General features: G+C 33.4%; 2 protein-coding genes across 5 annotated transcripts; one reads left to right on the forward strand and one right to left on the reverse strand.

The window, feature by feature from the left end:
* The first annotated feature begins 1,548 nt into the window (after positions 1-1,548).
* On the forward strand, positions 1,549-6,809 carry LOC108331788 (probable xyloglucan glycosyltransferase 12). Of its 4 annotated transcripts, none has more exons than XR_001832435.2 (6): positions 1,549-3,072; positions 3,207-3,515; positions 3,681-3,971; positions 4,088-4,201; positions 4,300-5,219; positions 6,474-6,809. XR_001832435.2 is itself a non-coding variant. In XM_017566714.2 (5 exons), the coding sequence occupies exons 1-5, from the start codon at positions 2,287-2,289 to the stop codon at positions 4,927-4,929; spliced, it is 2,130 nt and encodes a 709-aa protein (XP_017422203.1). In that variant the 5' UTR covers positions 1,549-2,286; the 3' UTR covers positions 4,930-5,325. The 4 variants fall into 4 exon arrangements, 1 of the variants encoding a protein (XP_017422203.1); XR_008248334.1 differs by having other exon boundaries at positions 6,480-6,809; XR_001832436.2 differs by lacking the exon at positions 6,474-6,809 and adding an exon at positions 5,483-5,950.
* Positions 6,810-16,362: 9,553 nt separating this feature from the next.
* On the reverse strand, positions 16,363-20,344 carry LOC108330094 (AP2-like ethylene-responsive transcription factor ANT). The gene is made up of 9 exons (XM_052877162.1): positions 19,232-20,344; positions 18,452-19,100; positions 18,247-18,329; positions 18,070-18,078; positions 17,889-17,977; positions 17,729-17,802; positions 17,588-17,638; positions 17,420-17,496; positions 16,363-17,065 (listed from the first exon to the last, which is right to left on the reverse strand). The coding sequence occupies exons 1-9, from the start codon at positions 19,512-19,514 to the stop codon at positions 16,392-16,394; spliced, it is 1,989 nt and encodes a 662-aa protein (XP_052733122.1). The 5' UTR covers positions 19,515-20,344; the 3' UTR covers positions 16,363-16,391.
* Positions 20,345-22,280: the final 1,936 nt, after the last annotated feature.

The following is a 22,280-nucleotide window of genomic DNA, read 5'->3' on the forward strand; positions in this document are numbered from 1 at the left end:
AAAAAAATTATTTAATATATTTGTATTAATACGAAGAGGAACAAATGGCATTCATTGATAACTTGATACTTTTCTAAACTCAGAGAGACAATAATAATACGGATTTTAAGCATTTCGTCTATAATTATTCCTAAAAGAATTATTCTTTTAGTTTCATTTGTTTCTTTTATAATTTCCAATTTTGTTATCTTAAATTTAAATTTTTTAAATAATGTCAAATTTTTAAGTAATATCTCAATTTTTTTACTAATAACATAAAAATAATATATTAAATTTTATATTAGTATAAGCATTAATATGTAGAATAACAAAATTATTATAATAATCAAATTTTAACTCAATAAAAAAATCATGTTTTCTCTAAGATATTATAAATTATAATTATTTTCTCAAAGTTATACATAATGCTAAACCTTTTTAGTTTTTAAAATAAATATTTATCTCCATATTTTAATGAAAAACATTCCCACTTCCTATTATTTTTAAATAAAGAAGCATTTTCTTTCATTGTCTATTAATATATATTATCTACATATTATTTACATTTCTTATGTAGTGAAACTTATTTCTTTTATTTTATTCATAACAACTATTTTTTTAAATATTGATTTTTTACATTTTAGAAATTTTACTAAACTTTAGTTCGTATAAAATTTGTAAAAAGTATGATTTTATTGAAAAAATATAATATTTATCATAACACGGGGATGAGTAATATTTTTTGAAAGATATATCCTGTCAAAGCTCATGAAAGCTGGTGGCATGACCAAGGAGCCAGCGGATTTAGCTTTTAAATTTATGCAACAAACATAGGAAATGTGATGTGTATCACATGGCCACGCGTCTTGGTGAGGACGTGTGGAACACTGCCCCCAACTCATAATTACAAATGTCTCATTTTGGTGTTTGGGATTTGTGTTTTAGAGGAAAATCAGGACCTGGTCAGCTCTACAAATGAACGGGACGGCTACGATTTCTCTACCACCAACCAAAACCTAAAAATTATTCTTTGAAAACCTGAAATCATCACTGGAATATAAAAATCAACGTGCTTTGAAAGAAAAAACATTAAATTAACCATAATTAATTATTAATTGTAAAAAAATGAAAACCAAAGACACCTTTTGGCTTTTTTGACGCATTGGTTTGCGCTTGGCGGTTAATAATTCAGCTTATCGGCATCTCGCTTGACTTAAAACAATAATAATAATAATATTTCAGTTAAAAAAATTTACTGGTAAGAGACAAAATTAAATGATTAATCACCACTTCAGAAAATCCTCACGCGCCAGGGAATAGTAAGAGAGAGAGAGGGAGAGATGAAGCTTTCAATTTGGTCATGCAAAGGATAACTCCGTAACTTTAAATCTTTACCTACCTCTGTAAAATTAAAATATATATATATATATATATATATATATATATATATATATATATATATATATATTTTGTTTCTAAAGTTGTATTTTCTGAAAGAGATTGCATGGGAAGGTTTTAGTTGTGTGGTTGTTGTGAATGTTTATTGAAAATTAAAAGGAGTGGGTGGTTTAATGAAGTAAAATAAGCAAGTGTTGGAAAAATTGTTCCACTTTTATCAATTGTCTCCATAAGCATCACCTGTAAGAGATTATAACGCAGGATGATTTCTCTCTTGCTATATTTAAATGGATAGTTGAAGTTTTTTTTTTTTTTTTACTGTGGAAAGAAGCATGTTTGCCCTGGTTGAAGACTTTGAGGGGCGAAGGTGCTTTCTGGGTAATATTTTTGTTGAATGGGTATTTCTTTTTCATTGAAAAAAGAAATATTCCCGGAATCAAACAGAAAAACGTGTTGAGCTGTTACCCTTTCTAATCCCACTTTCCATTTTCAAATTTCCATTTTCCAAAATCTCGCCTCCTCCCTCGTAGTTTTCTTTTAAGACACCGTTTGTTCTGATTTTTTGTTAAAAGGGGCCTCTTCTGTACTACTCATCCAAACAAGTCACAGTTTTTTTTCTCTCTCTAAAACATTCACCGTATAAGCTTTCTCCGAATGTCACAATGGCCTAGCGACGCCTCGCTCTGCTTTCTTCCACCACGCGTCTGTCACCGTTATAATTTCTCACTCCCATTTCGGTTCTTGACAATGAGATCAAACTCGTAGGAGTGTACAACTGCTACTCTTTTTCTCCTCCTTTAGATTTATCATTATTAGAAAAAAAAGAAAAAAAAAGGGGGAAATAGAGAAAGGGGCATTGTTATATTTAACATAATTTCTGGTTATCGGTTGGTGAGATCAGATAAGAAAATGGCACCACCGTTGTTCAATTGGGGGGTGAAGGACACCCACAGGGGAACCCCTGTGGTGGTGAAGATGGAGAACCCAAATTGGTCGATGGTGGAACTGGAAGGTCCCGAAGAAGATGACTTAATGACACCAGCTTCTCCTACGGGTGTTTCACGAGACAAAGGAAAAGGAAGAGGCAAAAATGCGAAACAACTCACATGGGTTCTTCTCCTCAAAGCACACCGCGCCGCCGGCTGCCTGACCTCCCTGGCGCCGGCATTGTGGGGGCTCGTCTCCGCCGTTAAACGCCGCGTCGCCGCCGGAAAAACTGATGCCGACACCGACGGCGGCAGAGAGCTGGAGAACCCCACCGTGAAGACGCGTTTCTATTCCTGCATCAAGGTCTTTCTGTGGCTTTCCGTGTTTCTCTTGTTTTTCGAGGTTGCTGCGTACTTCAAAGGGTGGCATTTCGTTGCGGCGGGGATTCAGTTGGAGCACTTTCTGTGGGCACCCGCTTTTGGAGTCAAGGATTTCTTCGTTTGGCTCTACACGAGATGGGTTTTTTTTCGCGTGGAGTATCTCGCTCCTCCTCTGCAGTTTCTAACCAATGCGTGCATCGTGCTTTTCCTTATTCAGAGTGTGGATAGGCTTGTTCTGTGCTTGGGGTGTTTCTGGATCCGGTTTAAGAAGATCAAGCCTGTCCCCAAAAGTGGGGATGCAATTGTAGATCTTGAATCTGGAGAAAGCAAGGGTTTTTCTTTTTTCCCAATGGTTCTTGTGCAGATCCCCATGTGCAATGAGAAGGAGGTAATATAAAGCTTGAATGGGAAATTGTGGGAAAAATTATCGTTGCATTTTCTTGTCATTAAGTTTTATTTAAGATTCGTTATTTCAATCTAGTTTATGTCTTTTTTTTCTCTTGTCTGCATGCATTTGTTTAGGTTTATCAGCAATCGATTGGTGCGGTGTGTAATTTGGATTGGCCGAAGGGGAAGTTGTTGATTCAGGTTTTGGATGATTCCGATGACCCAACGACGCAGTTGCTAATAAAGGAGGAGGTTCAGAAGTGGCAACAAGAGGGTGCCAACATTTTGTACCGGCATCGCGTGATTAGAGATGGGTACAAGGCCGGGAATTTGAAATCCGCTATGAATTGTAGCTACATTAACGACTATGAGTTTGTTGCAATCTTTGATGCAGATTTTCAGCCTACTCCAGATTTTCTGAAAAAAACAGTTATTCACTTTAAGGTCGGTAATTAGTTATTTGTTCATTGTCGTTTGTTATTTTGTAGTGTTGAGTTATAAAATATAGATATAAAACTGATATTTGCTTTTAATGTGATTGTCCTGTTGCTCGAAGGGCAATGAAACGGTAAATGTATTTGTTTGACATGATTGGTATGGGTGGTGCAGGATAATGATGAATTGGGGCTTGTTCAAGCAAGATGGTCCTTTGTGAACAAGGATGAGAACCTCCTAACGAGGTTGCAGAACATTAACCTGTCTTTTCATTTTGAAGTAGAGCAGCAAGTGAATGGGGTTTTCATTAACTTCTTTGGGTTCAATGGAACTGCTGGAGTTTGGAGGATAAAGGCTTTGGAGGAATCTGGTGGTTGGTTGGAGAGAACTACTGTTGAGGACATGGACATTGCCGTTCGAGCTCATCTTCATGGCTGGAAATTCATTTTCCTCAATGATGTTGAGGTTTGTCAGTTGCCATTCACATTGTATCATTTTAAGTATTGTTGGTTCAATAGTTTGTCTTTGCTAATAATTCATTCTCAAAATCATTCCATGTTGCTTCTTGTTAACGTTTGTAGTGCCAATGTGAGCTACCGGAATCTTACGAAGCTTACAGGAAACAGCAGCACAGATGGCATTCTGGGCCAATGCAGTTGTTCCGCCTTTGTTTGCCTGATATCATTCGGTCCAGGGTATGCATATGTATGTGTGTATGTGTGTTGTAATACTTTGGCAAATCTTTCTGTTGTTGTGGTTCTTATGTAGTCTTGTTGCGATTATGTTTTTGCAGATAAGTGTGTGGAAGAAATTCAACATGATATTTCTCTTCTTCCTTCTCAGAAAGCTGATCTTACCATTCTATTCGTTCACCTTGTTTTGTATAATTCTACCTATGACAATGTTCGTGCCGGAGGCTGAGCTTCCTGCGTGGGTAGTGTGTTACATCCCTGCTGCCATGTCCTTTCTCAACATTCTTCCGGCTCCGAAGGCCTTTCCCTTCATTGTCCCTTATCTCCTATTTGAGAACACCATGTCAGTTACCAAGTTCAATGCCATGATCTCAGGCCTGTTCCAGCTAGGTAGTGCATACGAGTGGGTGGTCACTAAGAAATCTGGTCGTTCTTCTGAAGGTGATTTGGCTTCATTGATTGAGAAAGGACCAAAGCTTCAAAGAGGGTCCTCGGCACCTGATCTTGAGGAAATAAAAGAGGAACTTAAAAGGCAGGAGGAGAAGACCTCTAAGAAGAAGAAAAAGCATAACAGAATATATATGAAGGAGCTTGCTTTGGCCTTTCTACTCCTAACAGCCTCAGCAAGGAGTCTCCTCTCAGCTCAAGGGATCCATTTCTACTTTTTGTTATTCCAGGGAATATCATTCCTCTTGGTTGGTCTTGACTTGATTGGTGAACAGGTGGACTGAAAAAAAAACGAAAAAATTGACACGACTGTGTACTTTTTTACATGCACGAATTATATGGACGGAAAAGCAAAAAGGTGGGAAAGAAGCCAAGGCCTTATGAAATTACTGAAGGCATGTATTTGGGGGCAACCGGAGAGTGTAGAGGACCCATAGTGCTGCTTTTTCTTGCTCATGCTCCTCCCTCCGGGCTCGTAAATCAAATCCACCCAATACGATATAATTGTGTTATATTATGGACCGAAAAGGGTTTAATTTGGAAATGGGTGCTGCTGTTGAGGCCAATTCAATGTGTAAGTTTAGCCTTGTTTCTTTTGTTATTTGATTCTTTTTTTGTAATTTTATGTGGATTCTTTTGTAAGAAAGTCTGTGGTTCAAACTTCAAACTTTAAACATCCATTTGGGACCTTTTCTATTTTTTCCATAAAAAAAAAAAAAGAAAATCCACAGCCATAGTCGTCCTGGTCACGTCTCCAGCGACTTCCTCCTCCGCTTGCAATGCGGAAATGCAAATTTAATATTTAAATTTCGTTTTTGTCAACTTTCATGATGATAGAGAGCAAGTGGGTTTTGATTTCTGGGGCCCTTGGAATGTGATGCTCGTAGCAATTGAAGGTGGTCCTCCTCCCTCGCTTTAAAATTTGCCTATAGTTTGTTATTCTCACCGCTTTTGAACATTGAGCTGGAAAAATTACTAGATGTGCACCACACTGCTTTGGTGAAGAGTCTGTCTGTCCCATTCTGTGTTTGGTGAGCGCTGCTGCCCACTGCTCTGTCCTAAATTGAAGATTCCAACTTTTATTACAACTGTGCCGCTACAAAGGGATAATGCCCTTTTCGGCCCGAAACACTGTTCGATAAATGCAATCCGAAATAAAACCCGAACATGTACTTAGAAAAACAGGTAGCTTAGTACAGCGGCACGTGGATGCTTCGTTCGGTTCATTATAATGGTTAGGTTCTTCTCCAATATGGCTCCGCTATTCAAGCTTCTTCAAGAATTTGGCTCAATAGAATTCGCTTCTGTCGTGTCTTGTGTCAACTCTGGAGACCAAACCAGCTTTTTTCCACTATCATTAATAACCTCTAGTTTTTCTTTTTTTCGGTATAAACCAATTACCAATGGTTTCTTCATAGATATCTGATAGTTCCAATTTACTTTCATGTCTTTTCTATTCATCAATTTAAATAGTTGCTTAATATGACAAGCAAAAATGTCAGTGCAGTCGAAGTTCGATTGACCCTCCAGCTGGATGTTCAGTATCTTTTACACTAAAACCATCTTAGATAAAGTTATCTGTAAATGTTTTCAATAAAAAAAAAACTAGTATAAAAATTAAAATTAGTCTAGTTTAAAAACTTCTATTTGATTCCTCAAAGTCTTTTAGCTCAACTATTACAAGTTAATCATAAACATAGCCGTTCATCAGCACTGGCAGTTACAATTTGACAGAACTTTTAGCTCCTTAACTTGGCTATCGTTTACTCATTCCATGCTTGTTGGAGCAATATTTTGTTTGTGAAGGTAATTTATAGGGCTTTTACAGTTACAGTTGCGGATAACGTTGGAATGAAATTTGAAAGCATTGGTTCGAATCAAAGGTGTTTTTGACCTGGGAATTTGATGGAAAGCGAAGTAGCGGTGGCAAACGGCTTTGTGGGCTGCATCAAGTTGGTAGCTGTGGCGCGTTTGGAGGCCCCACTCTATTCGTACTTATTTGACAGCATTGTGCCAGCTAAATATCCGAACTTTTCCTCCCACTCCAGGAAAAAAAATTCAAACTTTTCCCTAATATCATATATCGTATTTTTTTTACAAGCTCATTAAGGAATCAGTTGTACTTGTTGCATAGAAATAATAACAATGAACAAGGATTAGTTGCGCTTTTTCTTGTTTGCTTTTGCTTTTTGCTTCTTAAAACCGGGACTCAGAATTGGACGCTTTTGTCATCCGACAATTCATTTTCGTCGTGTTTGATGCAGTTCTACTATTCAGCCTTTTCTTTTACAAACTTAATACACTCATCACACCGTCGTCTAATAACGGGATATGCTTTAATTGCATTTTTAATCGTTTTTATCATCGTAGCTGATTTTGGTAGATTTTAAAGTTTCTTTTCTATAAAATAGAATCTTCAAGAATCACACCTGTTTTCCATTAACGTTTTGTAATATTTGACAGATTTTATTGACACGAAACTAGATTTTTAATTAATTTCATTAATGATCAACCTTTGTAATAATAACTTTTAATCTCGTGTCTAAAATAACTTGAAACGGATGGCATAAAAATGAATCTTCCCATTTCATTAGTACTAATTTATGAAATCCAAATTATGAAAGGCGTGTTAGAATGATTTGCCTCTGATTCTTTGATGGCTTCAGGTGCTCTTTATGGTCGCTCTCATCATACAAATTAACCCAAAAGCTGCTACTACATTTTGTAGTTATCACTTTATCATTGTTAATTGGTTTGGGTTTGGAGATTGTAGCAAAGAAAAAGGGTGAATGAGTTACTTACTATATATCTTATTGCTGTCTCCTCTCTAATTAAATGAATGATTGATGCAGCATATGCATAGAGCACCCACCCAATTAATGAGTTATGTCATTTTGTTTCAAAATTTACGTGCAACTTCTGCTTTATAAAGGAAATGCTATTTGTGAAACAAGTAATTTATTCTTTCCATCGATCATGTTGGACCATTTCTCACTTACACCTTGCGTGAACTCGTGAACCTTCTCAGACCTCGCGTTGACTATAATTTCAATGGGTTTGCTCCTTACTCATAAAGATGAACATATATTGTCTTTTTGGGATTTTTTTTTTCCAAAAGTATACTCATTTCAAACATTTTTCTTCCAAGAAAGTTATTCCTATTTTAATTTTTTGACCATGCCTGTTTATCCTCAGAGAATCGAATTTTCAATGTGAAATATTTTTCACTCCTTTTTTATTTCAATTTTGAGGGAAAATAAATTAAAAATAAGGTGAAATTTAAATTTCAATGACGTGTTTGCACCGACTGAGTCATTTATGAATTAAATGGTTGCAGAGGTTAGATGTCATTCAGAAAAAGTAGGAGATGTGTAGATGATAGCTGCTGGTACGTATTTTGTTACAGAAGCAGTTTGATCCAGGCTTTTCTTACTTTATTCAGGTAACACGAAAAATAATGAAGTAATTTGAAACTAGTGAATACAAGTAGCCCATCATTAGCCAACGAAAGAGGTTGGGTCGATATAAATTAGGCCTGAGAAAAAAATCCACATCGTGTTGAATGAAGAGGTGATGTTAATTAAATAAAATTAAGTAAAATGAATAATTATAGTTGAGTTTGGATAATAGATTATAATTTTGTGAAAATATGACCCAATCTAAAAATAATGTTTTAATATTTATAAATTCTTAGATATATTTTAAATTTTAAATTTTCTTTTTGATATGATATTTTTTATTAAAATTTAATAGTAAATTATATAAAGTTATAGTTTATTACAATAATAATTATTAAAATCTCACATGCTATTCTTTTAACATTAAAGATTTATTATCTTTTTTTCTAAAATAATTTAATATTTGAATAATCTGTCCAAATTAACCTAATCCGAAAAACTAGTATCCAACTAACTCAATAAATTTGTCAAATATAAATTTTGAAATATCAATTTTAATTTATACTAAACTGTAAAATATCTTCTTAAAATAAATATAAATGAAAAAAAAATATCAAATCACTAAAAGGTTAATTTTTGAAACATTTATCAATAAAATAAATAAATAATAAAATAAAGATACTAGTAATTTTTTTCTATATTATTATACATTAGCATAACATAACAAATTTAAATAGAAAAAAATGTTTTTGTAAAAGGAGACAACTAGTACAATGGAGATCGAAGCTTGGGCTATCTTAGATTTTGCTGTTCCTTCAACTAGTAGATCTATCATTGACAATTGAAAATATACTTTTCCTTAATAGATATCAGTCATAACGAAACTTTTTTTTTTCTTTTAAACACAATGTTTTATTTTGTAGGGTTTCACAGAATCACCAGCATGACGTTTTATTTTGTAAACCCAATGACGTCCAATAGTTGTCTTGTGATGGGAAGTGATTAGAATCCAACGGTCATGCTGTGAAGCCTCTTTGTTAGATTCGGGTACAGTGATAAAGAAATAAATGTAGTTAAATACCAACTTTATACTAAAATTTCAGTGAAGCTAAAAAGCTTAATCTGTTAAGAACTTCACTTACATTTGGTCGAAATATAGAAAAGCTGCTATTTGTAAGACTATAACTTCACTTACATATCATAGACGTTAAAGCATTGCAATGACTGCACATGGTTTACAATCTCATCCAGCATTAAGCTTTACCCGTTATCTGAAGTAGAATAACAGCATATAATTAACATATCAGAAATCGTCATTCCAATATTAGAAATCATGACAAACACAATCATCTCGAATTAAGTTTCTAGTAATAAGCATTTATGTTAAGATGTTGATACCCTTTCTGCAAGGCCACGACTTTTGTAGCTTGACTTCTTTGGGCTCTCACGTGAATGGAACAAATGGATCCAAGAAGAAGAAGCAAGAAAAGGATCAGCAATGCCTGAAGGCATATCCATAACACTGTAGGACTAACTATCATTTCTGAAACACTTGAATACACCAGTTCATTTTCAAGACCACCAAACACCTAGATCTAAGAAAGTAACTAAGAATGTATCTAGGTGAATTTTGACTACTACAAAGACAAGAGAGATATCTTGCACAACTAAACATGAAGAAATTTAGGCAGCTTTATAGAAGCGATAGAAGGATAGTATTGTGGCATTGACAGAAAGCAAAAGGAATAAAAATCTTTTGGTCAGACACAAGCTAGTTACTTTTCTTCCTTCAAAGAGTAGGATCAGGTCTAACAGTATAATGTGCAGGAAAAAAAAAGTGAAGAAAGCGAATCTTCAAGACCATAAAAAACTGGACACGGATAAGGAACGTGATAAACTCATAGCTCACTCTTACGGCCTAACCAAACCAAAATTAATTTCATTTTGTTTCAGGTCAATGTAATGATCAATTTCAAGTCTTTTAAGTTATTGTTTTGTTCATAGAATGCGAATGTTACTTGTAAAAGATAATTCAATACGAAGATAGCAAAGATATTAATACAATCATTTTTTTCTTATTTATATTTATAGATTTTAGAATAAATTTTTATAAATAATAAATTAATTACAATCAATAATAATTACAATTTATTTTAAATTATTCAAAATTAACACTAATTTTTGTGTGGGCTGATCATTCCATCGAGTTTTTTAGTATTACTGTCACAAAAATAGTTAATATAGGAATAAACCTTTGGAGATTTGTGATATGCATCATTTTAGAACACAACTTCTAAATGCTCCTCCATCTACTTGTTGCTGTTAAATATTATGCATTAACATCGTTTCCCCCCTCATGTTTAATTTAATTTTTGTTTTTCAAAAAAAAAGAAAAAATTGTATCAGATATTCAAGAGCGCTACCTTTTTTACTGTGAGAAGTATAGTCTAATACTTTCAGCAGATACCCAGGCAAATTTTCAATTACTACAAAAAAATCTTATACATGTGTACCTATGTCAGGTATTTGAATACTCAATAAAAGATAATTAAATATTTTTCAATACTGTAAATTAGAGACAAACTTTTAAAATCCATTGTTTTAATAGTTACTTAATAATCAAATCCACACTATAGCTTTACACAAACTTGTGAATTCTACCCGATTGCCATCTCTATGTTTGGGGTTTGTCAATCCAAGCTTTACAAAAAAGCTTACATTTGGGTTTTGGGACCATTTCTAAGTGGACTCCATTTCAATTGCTTAACTTATCGAGTTTAACACAGTTATGGGCTTCGCATTTGTCGGCCCACTATTAGTTTAAAAATTTTACGATTATTTGTTATATGAGAATTTCTTCCAGCACCAAATAAATAAATAAATCTTCAACCACATTCATAATGAAAAGTTTATCTCCAAATCGCAACATTTTTTTAGGTACATAAACTTAATTGGTGTGACCTACACCCATTGAATTTGAAAAATATTGAGCATTTTGAAAATATTAAATAATGTCACCAATTATGACTCCAATTCTCATTAGGCACATAAATTATAGACAGTAACTTCTTAACTAACTTTTTATTATTTTTTAAATCATATGCATGCTTAGCATAAATAATTAGCAACCACGTAAAACCTTGAGAAGAAAATATTATTTTCAAAGCACTTACTGAAGAAAATTGGGTGCACAGACAATAAAACATGTTTAATGGGTGTAAAATTGATAAAATTACAGTCAGATTATTCGTAACTACACTTTGTTTTCTCAAGACAAATAACATCATCTTTTTATATTATATTGCTTTTTTATATATACTTTTTCACTAATATAAAAATTATATTCTTAAAAAAAATAGTACAAGGAACAACAACCATGCCCAAACAATAACGAGATCACGAGGCAACTGTGTCAGTAGCACAAGATTCTTACTTAGATCCTTGACGCTGACATCTATATATTGTTTCCCGCGTTTTTTTTTCTCTTCTTGATCACTTTAATTATTAATACTGGTTTAAGCGAGTATTTTGTTATGGTAATAAAAAAATCAATATAATTAAAAAATTAGCTATTGCTATCAAAATTAATTTTGATAATATTAAGTGTATAATTAAAAAAATATACGATATAAAGTAAAACAAATTAAATTTACAGTAGGATATATATAGTAATAATGTATTCGTAATAGAACAAATAAAGAAATAACTAAAATTAATTATTTTTTAAAATATGTTTAATTTTTCTTAAAATGTAAAGTAGTGTGGGGTTTTGTATAGAAAATTATTTAACAAAAATATCACTTACTCACATTTTTTTTAAATACCCTTAAAATATAACTGCCACCGTAATATTTTTCCATTGAGCTTTCATTTTAAACAGATATTAAAGGAGAATAAAAGGTGTTTTGACTTAAAAAGGAATTGTTACTGTCATTCCCTATATCTATCTAACTTGACAGTTTTTGTTTTTTCGATTTTCCACTTTTGTTTGCGTACTTATGTTCTTATTTGGTATGTGTTATTTCATTTCAAAAAAACACAAGGATCCGAATTCTCCTGTTGGACAAAACATGGTACAAGAAAAACATAGTGAAAAGAAACAGATTGATGTAGCACCACAATGTATGGAAAAAAGCGTAGGTATTTCATGGTGTGCTGCCGTTTCCAGAGAGCCATGGGTAAAACATGAGAAAGAAGAGACCAAATTGAGACGAGATGAGAGGTTTCGAAGAATGAGCCAGTGAGTCTAACAGTGTTATAGTATTATTATAGGCCTCCCTGGAAGAAACATGGCTTGTCCACAGGAGACACACATTATACTCTCTCTTTCAGTAATGCCACAAAACATTCACAACGTTATATTTTGGTCCCCCTACAGTCCTATTATTGAAGAATACGACATCTAATTTCGTGTTTCAATCAAGTTGTAATAAAAGATAAGGCTACACCATGTTTGGGGGACCATCTCTGTTAGAATGCATGCACCTGTTTTGTATCTCTGTATCTATATTTTTGGGGGGACCTTACACCTGGTAAACATTTATGTTTATCGATACATGTATCTGCAGTAACCAACCATAACTGAAAAAATTTAGGGACATAAAATAAATTTAAACAATATATAAACAAATAAAAATAAAGCTTTTGGGTTAAGTATAAAAAGTGGTGGAATTCCCAAGATGAATATAACTGACTATAAATTTCAGCTTATAAATTTGTTTAACGAGATTAATTTAAATTTAAAATCTATTTTACAATATAATATTAAAGTTATAGATTAAAACTTATGTTAAAAATATTTATTATCCATTAAATCTATTTTTTTTATTGAATCATTCGTTAATAATGAATTTCATTCTTAAAATATATATGTCTCGAATTGAAAAAATTAATTAAAAAACTAAAATGAAGTATGATTAATTTATAATATATAAATAGATATAAACTTTGAAATATGAGAATGAAGGAACATTGTGCAGCCTTATTCAAAGGATGTCACAGAACAACTACCAGCCTTAAATCATGCAAATGTTTTTGACTATAGGATAAATTAGAAAATGATAAGGAATACCTTAAACTCAAAGGGAAGCTGATGAACCGTTGGTTTTGACCTATGCCTTCCAGCTTGTCTCAAATGAAACATGCTACGTGCTAACTAGCTTCATCTTTCTTTTCTGTGTGCCTTGTTATTCAACTTTAATTATACTCATTTTGAATTCATACCTACCGCATTCATGTTCTTTAATTTCATATCCTATCGTCAAGTCCTATCAATGTCTTCAATGCAACAATGGACGTACATAATCCTGAGTTTTTCTTCAAATTCTGATAAACTGGCACCATAATCAAGCTCATGCGCAATTACTTTTCCAAAGTTGTCCTACGTGAAGGTTTTTTTTCCTTTTTTTCGTGTTTGTTTGCTTAAGCTGTCCACAACAATTAGATCTGTAATCATATTTGTTGACTAATTTCTATGGATAGAAAGAAAAACAATAAAACTGAAGTGGATCTTTACTTTTTTTTCCTGTGTGGAGAGTGAGGTACATCTTTTACTTTCCATTCTTTTACACAACACTAGCCAGCTTTTTGACCATCAATATTCTTATTCTAGTTTAGCCTTTTGCTTTTAGTGCAATCTACTTCTTCCTGTGCATCAGTTTTAGACATTCTTGCTTTTCCTTTCTCACAGCAAAGATCTCTTTTCTATTCCGCACACATTAATTTCGGTACAGAAAAGATAAGATGAAATTAATTATACCTTTTTTTACCACACATCTTTATACACCTCAAATCGACAAACACCCCAAATTTTAAATCATTGAAATAGTTCATTAATGAGAAGAGGTACACGTACACTATTCTTTTCTCTGTGGCAAAAAAAAAAATTGGACCTTAATTATATTTAAAATTAGTTAGATTCGTTAAATTGATGAAAGTGGTGTAAAGTTAATTTTAAAATAAAATCATTTATGCTTATTTGGTAAAAGAAATTCAGAATTTGGGCATACTAAAATGCCAAGTAAAACAAGGTATGACTAAAATTTCTCGATACCTTTGGTTCGATCGAGGGAATGGTGCGGAGGAAATTTAATAAAGGGGGGAAGGAAAATTTGTTTGGTTTTTTCAGGTAAAGAAAAAACTCACTTTTGTAGTTCCTAAGAAAATATATATAAAAAAAAAGATAATATACTATTATATATCACACTGTAAATAAATACAAGTGAATAAAAAAGTCTTGCAACATTCTAATCAACATAATCTAAAAATTATAAATAATTTCCTCCTTCTTTTTAAATTTTTCATATTTGAAATGATAAATATTATTTAGTGATGTTGATGGACGACACCCTACCATAAATTATTATTTAATGATGGTCCTTGTACATTTGCTGGATGCAATTACGAGACTCAAAGAAGTATTATTTGAAACTGTAGGAATTGCTTGACTAACAATATGTGAAACATGCCATCTTTACTATTTTGTGTTTTAATTACCTATTATTTACTCTGTCCAAAGGTATGAGAACAGAGTACTTTGTTTACCTAATCCACTATTTGGCATGCTCCACCATTTTTCAAACAAATCATTTAGTGGATAGTAAAACCAACAAATGATTTGAGATTACTATAACTAATTCCTAACGTATAATTATTTATGTTTAACAAAAAGAATTGTGAAAATTGATTTAATAAAATTTTATTAAAATTCTTATGTCCTTTAAATAGTTTGATACTATGTTTTTTTCTTCTTTATTCTCCCTTGTTAACTATTTAACTACTTTTTACGGGCTTTTTTTTATCATTTTTTAAACCCATATAATAGATGACTTAAGTGAATTTTGTTTAAGCCATCCGATGAAAAAAAATAATATTTTTTTACTATATGACATACACTTTAAGTCACATGCCATGTCTGAAATTAATTTTATCTACAGAGCTATTATTACAGCAAATCACTACCAGATTCCTTAAACTGATATCTTAGATCAATCACTAGAACCTGTCGTTTTCTATTGTTAAAGACGGATTATAAAATAATTAGGATTATAATTAAACTCATCACCTAAGACCATGCAAAGGAACAGCTATTACCAACTTCAGGATTGAACTACTTCCAGCTTTCCCGGCACTGATTCCTCGCTGTCGTTCAATGTTATGGTCAAGAATCAAGAACAGTATTGCAATCAAGCACAAATACTTACACACACGAGGGAGACTAACACACAATCACACACGTGGGAAAACACTCCATAACAAGATGGACTCAACTTGTATTAAGGCTCCAAAGCATCACATCAAGACATGGAATCCCTTTCAGTTCCAATATCCTTCTGGATTTCGGCAATTGGAATGAGAAAAAAAGCTATAACCTTTTATTTATAATAATAATAAAAAAAATTAGTGGGGTGCCCATGTAATTATGAGAATGTAACCAACAAGAACTTTTCATGCAAGAATCTAGTCGATGATCACCTTTTCTTTTTGAATGGCAAAATGGAGAAATATTAGGTGGCTCTGAAGAAAGGTGAGATAAGAACGGTTCGTGCAATGATAGTATTATCCAGAATGAGGAACACATTAGCAACAAAACAAGATAATTTGGTCAAAGTAGTGGTCTCATTGCATTATTGGGAAGCATTGAGCTCATTCTGTACTTAGGAGGACCTAGAAAAGAAAAGATGCAACTCCAAAAAGAAAGTTCAATAATGCAACGCCACTTCCATTTTGCCAAACATCATTTCACGGAATTTAATCATTAGTTCCCCCTTCAATTAATTCTTTCTCTCAAATATCAATATTTCTATTCCAACATATAGCCAAAAGGTTATGTATGCAAAGCCCATGCTAAACTTGTTACATAAAGATGACAGATAGGTGGCCCCAGCATGCCTTCCATTAATTCCCCAAATTCCTCCACTCACGTCTTCGCACAGTGGAAACGCCAAATGTTACCTCAAAACCCACTCTTCCTTTCATCATCCATTGTCATTCCTTCAAAATACAACACCCCACCCTATTACTGCTGCATGCATGATGTAACATGGCTAAAGTATGTTTTTTTTTTTTCCTTAATTTCTTAGTTTTGATAAATATAATCTTACCACTTTAATGCCTTACATTCGTGCTAAATTATAATTGATCTTTCCACCCATATGTTACTTTAATGCTAGATGGACATTAACCACACATGGGAGTGTAAGAAAACTGACAAAATAACCAGTTTGGTCTAAAAAAAAGACTCTGAATTTAGATGATCAAATAAAACAAAGAGAAAATGAGATAAAAGAAAGAGTGCGATTTAGCCAGCAACAGGGCATAATGTGAAAACTGAAAAGGATCTATCTTTCTTAAGTATCAGTCCAAGCAGCAAAAACTGGCAAGTGAGACAAAGAAATAGCAGGAGGTGGTCTCATTTGAACCGTTGGTGAGGGTAACCAAGATGTAACACTAGTACTAATGGGGTTCAATAACTTTGTTTCCATGGAGGGCTTTGGAAACAGAAGCGAGGGACCCGTTTTCTCAGGACTAGCCTCTCTTGAGCTGCTTAAACTGGTCACCAGCGAGGACGCGTTTGAAAAATGAGTCCCAATTTTGCTACACTCCTCCACCGAATCAATCCCAATGAGATCTTGTAGGGCCCCAGAGAATGCACTGTTTCTATAATTTCCGCAGTTCATTATTTTTTCCTCACTGCCATTTGACTGTTGCTGCTGTGAAGCTTGATTAAACAAAACCATTTTCCACTCTGGATTGTTTTCATTGCTGTTTCTACCTTCGACTATTTCCTCCTGGCTCTCACTTGTCATCACACTCTTGTTATTGTTTTTCATAGTGCACTCCCTCGCCTCGTTTCTTGGATCATTATCTTTATTTCTCCTTGCTAGCTCACCTGCGAGAAGATTAATACTCGCCATGATTCTCTCCACATCGTATCTTGAAATGTCAAAGTTCGTGACTGCATTTGCGCCGCGAAATTTGATTGCGGCTACATCGTATGCTTCTGCTGCTTCCTCCTGTGTGCCTGAAGGAAAAAATAAACATCCATTTAATTAAAAACTTTTTAAATGAAAAGGGCACTTCAAAAATTTTAGCTTTCCTTAAAACGTATTCTTGTGAAGATACCCTTTATCCTCTCTATCATATTTTATCAGCGAGAGTAACAGCCTTAAAAAAAAGGTGGCACGTTGCATTCAAAGTTGCGGTATGGTCAGCCTTATAAAAGCACTAATAGTCACTGGTGTTTGGGAAAAGAGAGGTTGCAATATATATCAAATAAAAGACTTACTGACAGTAATTTAGCATTAATTGTATCTAATACAAATGTTAATCTCACACACCCATTTTAATTAGGAATTGACAGTAATTTAGGACTTACTGAATGTCCCAAGGTATAGGTCCTTGTTCCCAGCAACTCTACCTATCCTTGCTTGCCATCTTCCGTGTTGGTGGTGCCTGCGTAACACAAAAAAGATGAAAACTTAACTTGATTTTTCCAAACAGAAATAATAAAAAGGAGGGTGGGGTTCAAGAGAACCACACGAACCTTGTGACCCCTCGGTATATTGAAGCACCCCTTGAAAATCCACTGCTTTTTCTGCAAAGCAAATAAATATTCTGTCATCATGATTATCACATAATAATTGGTAGCTTTTGCCCACATAATTGTTAATTATTCGATGTGTACCTTCGTAAATGTGCAACGTATTCCTGCCTGCTCATGCTCTTCATTTCTTCGAGTTGAACATGGTAATTTTCAATCTGCCAAAGCGAACCAAAAGAGAGTGTGATTCGAAGGAACAAAAGATTCGAATGAAGCAAGAACAGTTTCAAAAAACGAAATATACCGAAAAATTTATATGCGTGGAAGGTCCCCAGTACTTAAGAGCCGCGAGATCATAGGCTCTTGCAGCTTTCTCTTCCATATCGTAACCCCCTAAGATCAAAACATAATTTGACCACGTAAAAATTAGAAACAGTAGCAAGAGTGTTAAAAAGGAAAAAATTTAAGTGAGGATGAGGAGTTACCCAAATATACTGCAACATGCAAAATTCGATTTAATCGTCAGGAGAGACAAAGATCAAAACATTGCACAAGTTAGTGGGCACATGTCAGATTAGGGACCAAAAATCTTTAATGGAGAAGAATACTTCCAAAAAAATAATAAAAATGTCAACCACTACCATTCTTTATTTCTCACTAACCTTGTCTTCCTTTCCTAGTCTGCCCTTCCTTCTTGCAACTATTATCCCACAAATGCGCTTCATACCTACCAGTCCATCTATGCCTATTGGAAAACAACCAAAGGGATTCAATAAACAATATTTATTATAAAAAATAATAATAGACTAGACAAAGAAAACAACTTCAGTAAGAAATTACACAAATGAAGAAAGATTCAAAACTGACCTTGTGACACCTCTATACTGAGAGGTTCTCTGCCCAAATGTGTCAATAGATTTCCTGTGCACTGGTTGCTTTTGACCCAACTTTACATGCCCTCTCTTCTTTGCATCCACAGCCACAGAATCAGGCCCAGAAGGTGCAGTGACACAACTAGACTGAGAACCAGGACTCATCGATAAACTCAGTGACTGTAACTCGCCACACCCCACAGTTCCAAGAGACATGCCACTTGCTTCATTCCCCATTCCACAGTTCATTTCCTGCTCCAAAACCTGCTGATGAGTTGAATATTCCCTTGAAGCCATCCAGTTTTTCAAACTATCTTCTGTCATTTGAGGCATTAGGGAGCTGCAAACTGATGCGTGAGCTTCCTTCGTTGCTTCATCCTCCATCTGTGCTTGATACATCCCGTGGCAACCGAGTCCTGAGTAATAAGGGTGCGTTTGGACGTTCATATGCCCCTGTTGCCTGAAGGATTCTGAGAGAGTGACTCTGTTGGGTTGTGCCTGAGCATTTTGGGTGCTATAGTAGATGCTGTCTAGACTCAGAGCCATTGCATTTGCCCCTCTCTCGTGGCTCCCATATTCGTGAGTTCCCATAGTTGCACCACCAAGAAAGTCCTCCAATTTAGGCGTAGAATTCGGTGCCATCACTTCAATAATGCAACCAAAGTCACAGGGTAGTAGTTATAAAAGAAACATACACGACAAAAAAAAATAACTTCACAGAATACTATCTTACGGAGAAATAAAAAAACAAATAAAAATGAAAACGAAAGCCAACCTTGCGATTGTGATCTATTGAGAGCTTCCAAGATACAAAGTGACCCATCTGACTTGATAGGCATAACGGTAAGAGGAGAATGGAAGTTACCATTTCCCCCGACACCGTAACAGATTCCTGAGCTGGAAATGTGAGGGGAGGACATGTAGAACGTTGTCGGAACAGTGGGGTTGGGAATAGTGGCAGCTGAAGTAACCTCCATGTTCATGTGGGGTGAGAGAGAGAACCCCAACCAGTTATGATTGCTTCCATCATCGGTGTTACGCTCGTCCATGCCCTTCATCTTCCTGCTTTTGTTTTCTTTCTTTTTAGTCACCCGAAAAGGTTTGGAGTCGCTACACTGTGAAGAAGGAATGCAAGGCAATCATTGCTTGGCAAATAAAATAATGATGGTGTTGAACGAAGAAACACTCTTGCCTCCTCTGCTGAATAAGAAAACTTGGCTGTTGTTTTGTTGTTTTGCTACAACTATGCAAAGTAATTTTCTCCTCTACCAACCGAACTCATCCTTGTATGCAAAAATATGTCTCTCTCATGAAGGGAACAAAACTGGTCTCTTTAAACTAAGCAAAAGGAATGAATTCTCGGCAAGCGAAGATTGGGGAGCACCCACTTCATTCCATAGGGATCTGTGTAAATATCAATGAGAAAGACCAAGTTTTTGGTTTGCCTCCACACAAGAACTCTATCTCTCTCTTCTTTTTTCTCTTTTCGTAATTTCTTAAAAACTCTTTCTAGTTTCTACGAGTTACTATATTACTTCCTGGTTAAACCCTATCTTAAACCCAGAATGAGGGCTGAAGATAATGCAACAGGGAGATTCTCGAGAATAGTGAAGGGAAAAAGGAAAGAGGTAGAAATGTAAAATGTGAGGAAGATATAACTATTTTGGTGAGGTTCTGAGCGTGTCTGTGTGTAAGAGCGTTGGAAACTTGAAAGCGTGTAAGGAGGTAGCTATGTAGCTGAATCTAGTGAGCATGACATGAAATGGGCAGTAGAGTGGGCTGGGAAGTGTGAAATGGGAAAGGATTCAGAATTGAGGATTCAGAACATGGATAACCAAAAACTCACAGCAAAACCCTTTTATTTACCAATTTAACTTTTACTGTGACAGACAACGTAGCTAGAGATAGATTTGACAGGAAGGACCTATCTGCCCATGCAGTCACTTCACACAGTACAATAACTCTAATCTCAAAAATTGTTTTATTTTAGTAAAGAAAAACTGCAGCAGTTTGGTTTTAAATTTTTTTTCCTTTTGGTTGGGTGGAAAGCTTTGAATAAATAATAATGAAAGAAAAAGGACAGATTAGTGATGCAGTGTTTGAGTGAGAGGGTGAATGGGTAACAACCCATCGCCCACTGTGGATATGGACAAAGAGAGGTTTATTTGGTGGGTCATTTCATCTGACCTCTTTCTGCTCACTATGCCACCCAATCTAAATTATCCTTAGCTGCTTTCTTCCTTCCACACTTCTCAATGTCAAAATTCCCACAACTACTCACAAACAAACACATTTCCATTCTTACTTTACTATACATACAATCTTTACATCAACTTCTCTTTAACTCTCTTACTTCACAAAACCCGATTAAATATATTTCACAACTCCATGCCTTACTATACCCTACTTTCCCTTTTGATGTTTCAAATTTATCCAAACAGATTGCAAAATATTTAATTACTATCCTTGTTTATTAACTTGATCATTCATCTCACGATAAAGTTTAAAATTTAAAAACCAGACTTGTTTTGTGATAAAGAAAAAAAAACAAAGGACGATAAATATTTAATTATTATTTTTGTAGAAAATATTGGAGAAAAAAATGTTACCATTAATATATTATTCTACAGAAAATAAAAACACGTCAAAAAAAAATGTACCATAGATTTTTTAAAAGAATACTATCTTTCTCATTCCTTCCGCTGAATAAAAATTTACTTATATACTTAAAAAATATCTATGAGAATATATATTATGTAAATTTTTTAAAATTATTTACGTTTTAAATTAGCCACGACATTTTTACAAGATAAATTATACGCTACTTATAAAAATTATAACTAGGGTATATCTATTGTAGAAATAAAAATAAAGAAAATGAATACCCGTAGAAAGTATTGTACTTATGTATTCTGAAAGAATAAAAATTTTCTTCTTTTTTATATGTAAACAAAATTCTTGTTTGATTATATAAAACAAATTTCTAGAAAAAAAAAATGTGTCCTTGTTATTAGTGTTTTTAACATATTTTTTCTAGTGTATAGTATAAGAATATTATACATATATTAAGAACAATGCTCAAATTTTACAATTTCCAAAGAGTTTTATTATAATAATAATATTTTGAATTAAAAATCAGGTAATTTAAACAAAAACACGTTAAAAATATTAGGTATTATATCCTTTATTCATTAATTTGTTTTCTTTCAAAAGATTTTTTTTTACTCAATCAATTTTCATTATTTATTAAAGTTTTGACTAGTTTTAATATCTTCAAGGTATTTTATTTTTTCTAATATTTTTATTTATATCTTTTTTTGTACAACTTTATTCAATAATATATTAAATTATTTGTAAGATGCACATTTAATTATTCATATTTTTTAACATGGTTGTTTGTTGTTTTTTAATGATATAGAATATTGTTTTAATAATTTTTATATTATTAAGTTTATTTTCTAATTCATTCTTGATAATAGTAATTTTAATATTATAATTGTACAAAACGTTTCACTTGTTATAAAATAATAATTTAATATAATTGTTATAATGTTTATATATATTTTTTAATTTGAACAGTTTTTAATTTAATATTTTTTCTAAGTAAAATGATAATTTAATATAATTAACATAAAATTTAAATATATCTCAATTTGAACTTTTGTTATTTAATATTGTTTTATGCGAGATTTCGGTTAACTTTATCAACTTTGTCTTATTTCCAAAATTAATAAATATTTTAGTTTTTTATGAAGTTTTATTTATGTATAATTACGTATTTTTATATAATTATATTACTTTTATTCAATTATTATTTGGAATTG

This window comes from Vigna angularis, chromosome 4 (genome assembly GCF_016808095.1).
Source record: "Vigna angularis cultivar LongXiaoDou No.4 chromosome 4, ASM1680809v1, whole genome shotgun sequence".
NCBI lineage: Eukaryota > Viridiplantae > Streptophyta > Magnoliopsida > Fabales > Fabaceae > Vigna > Vigna angularis.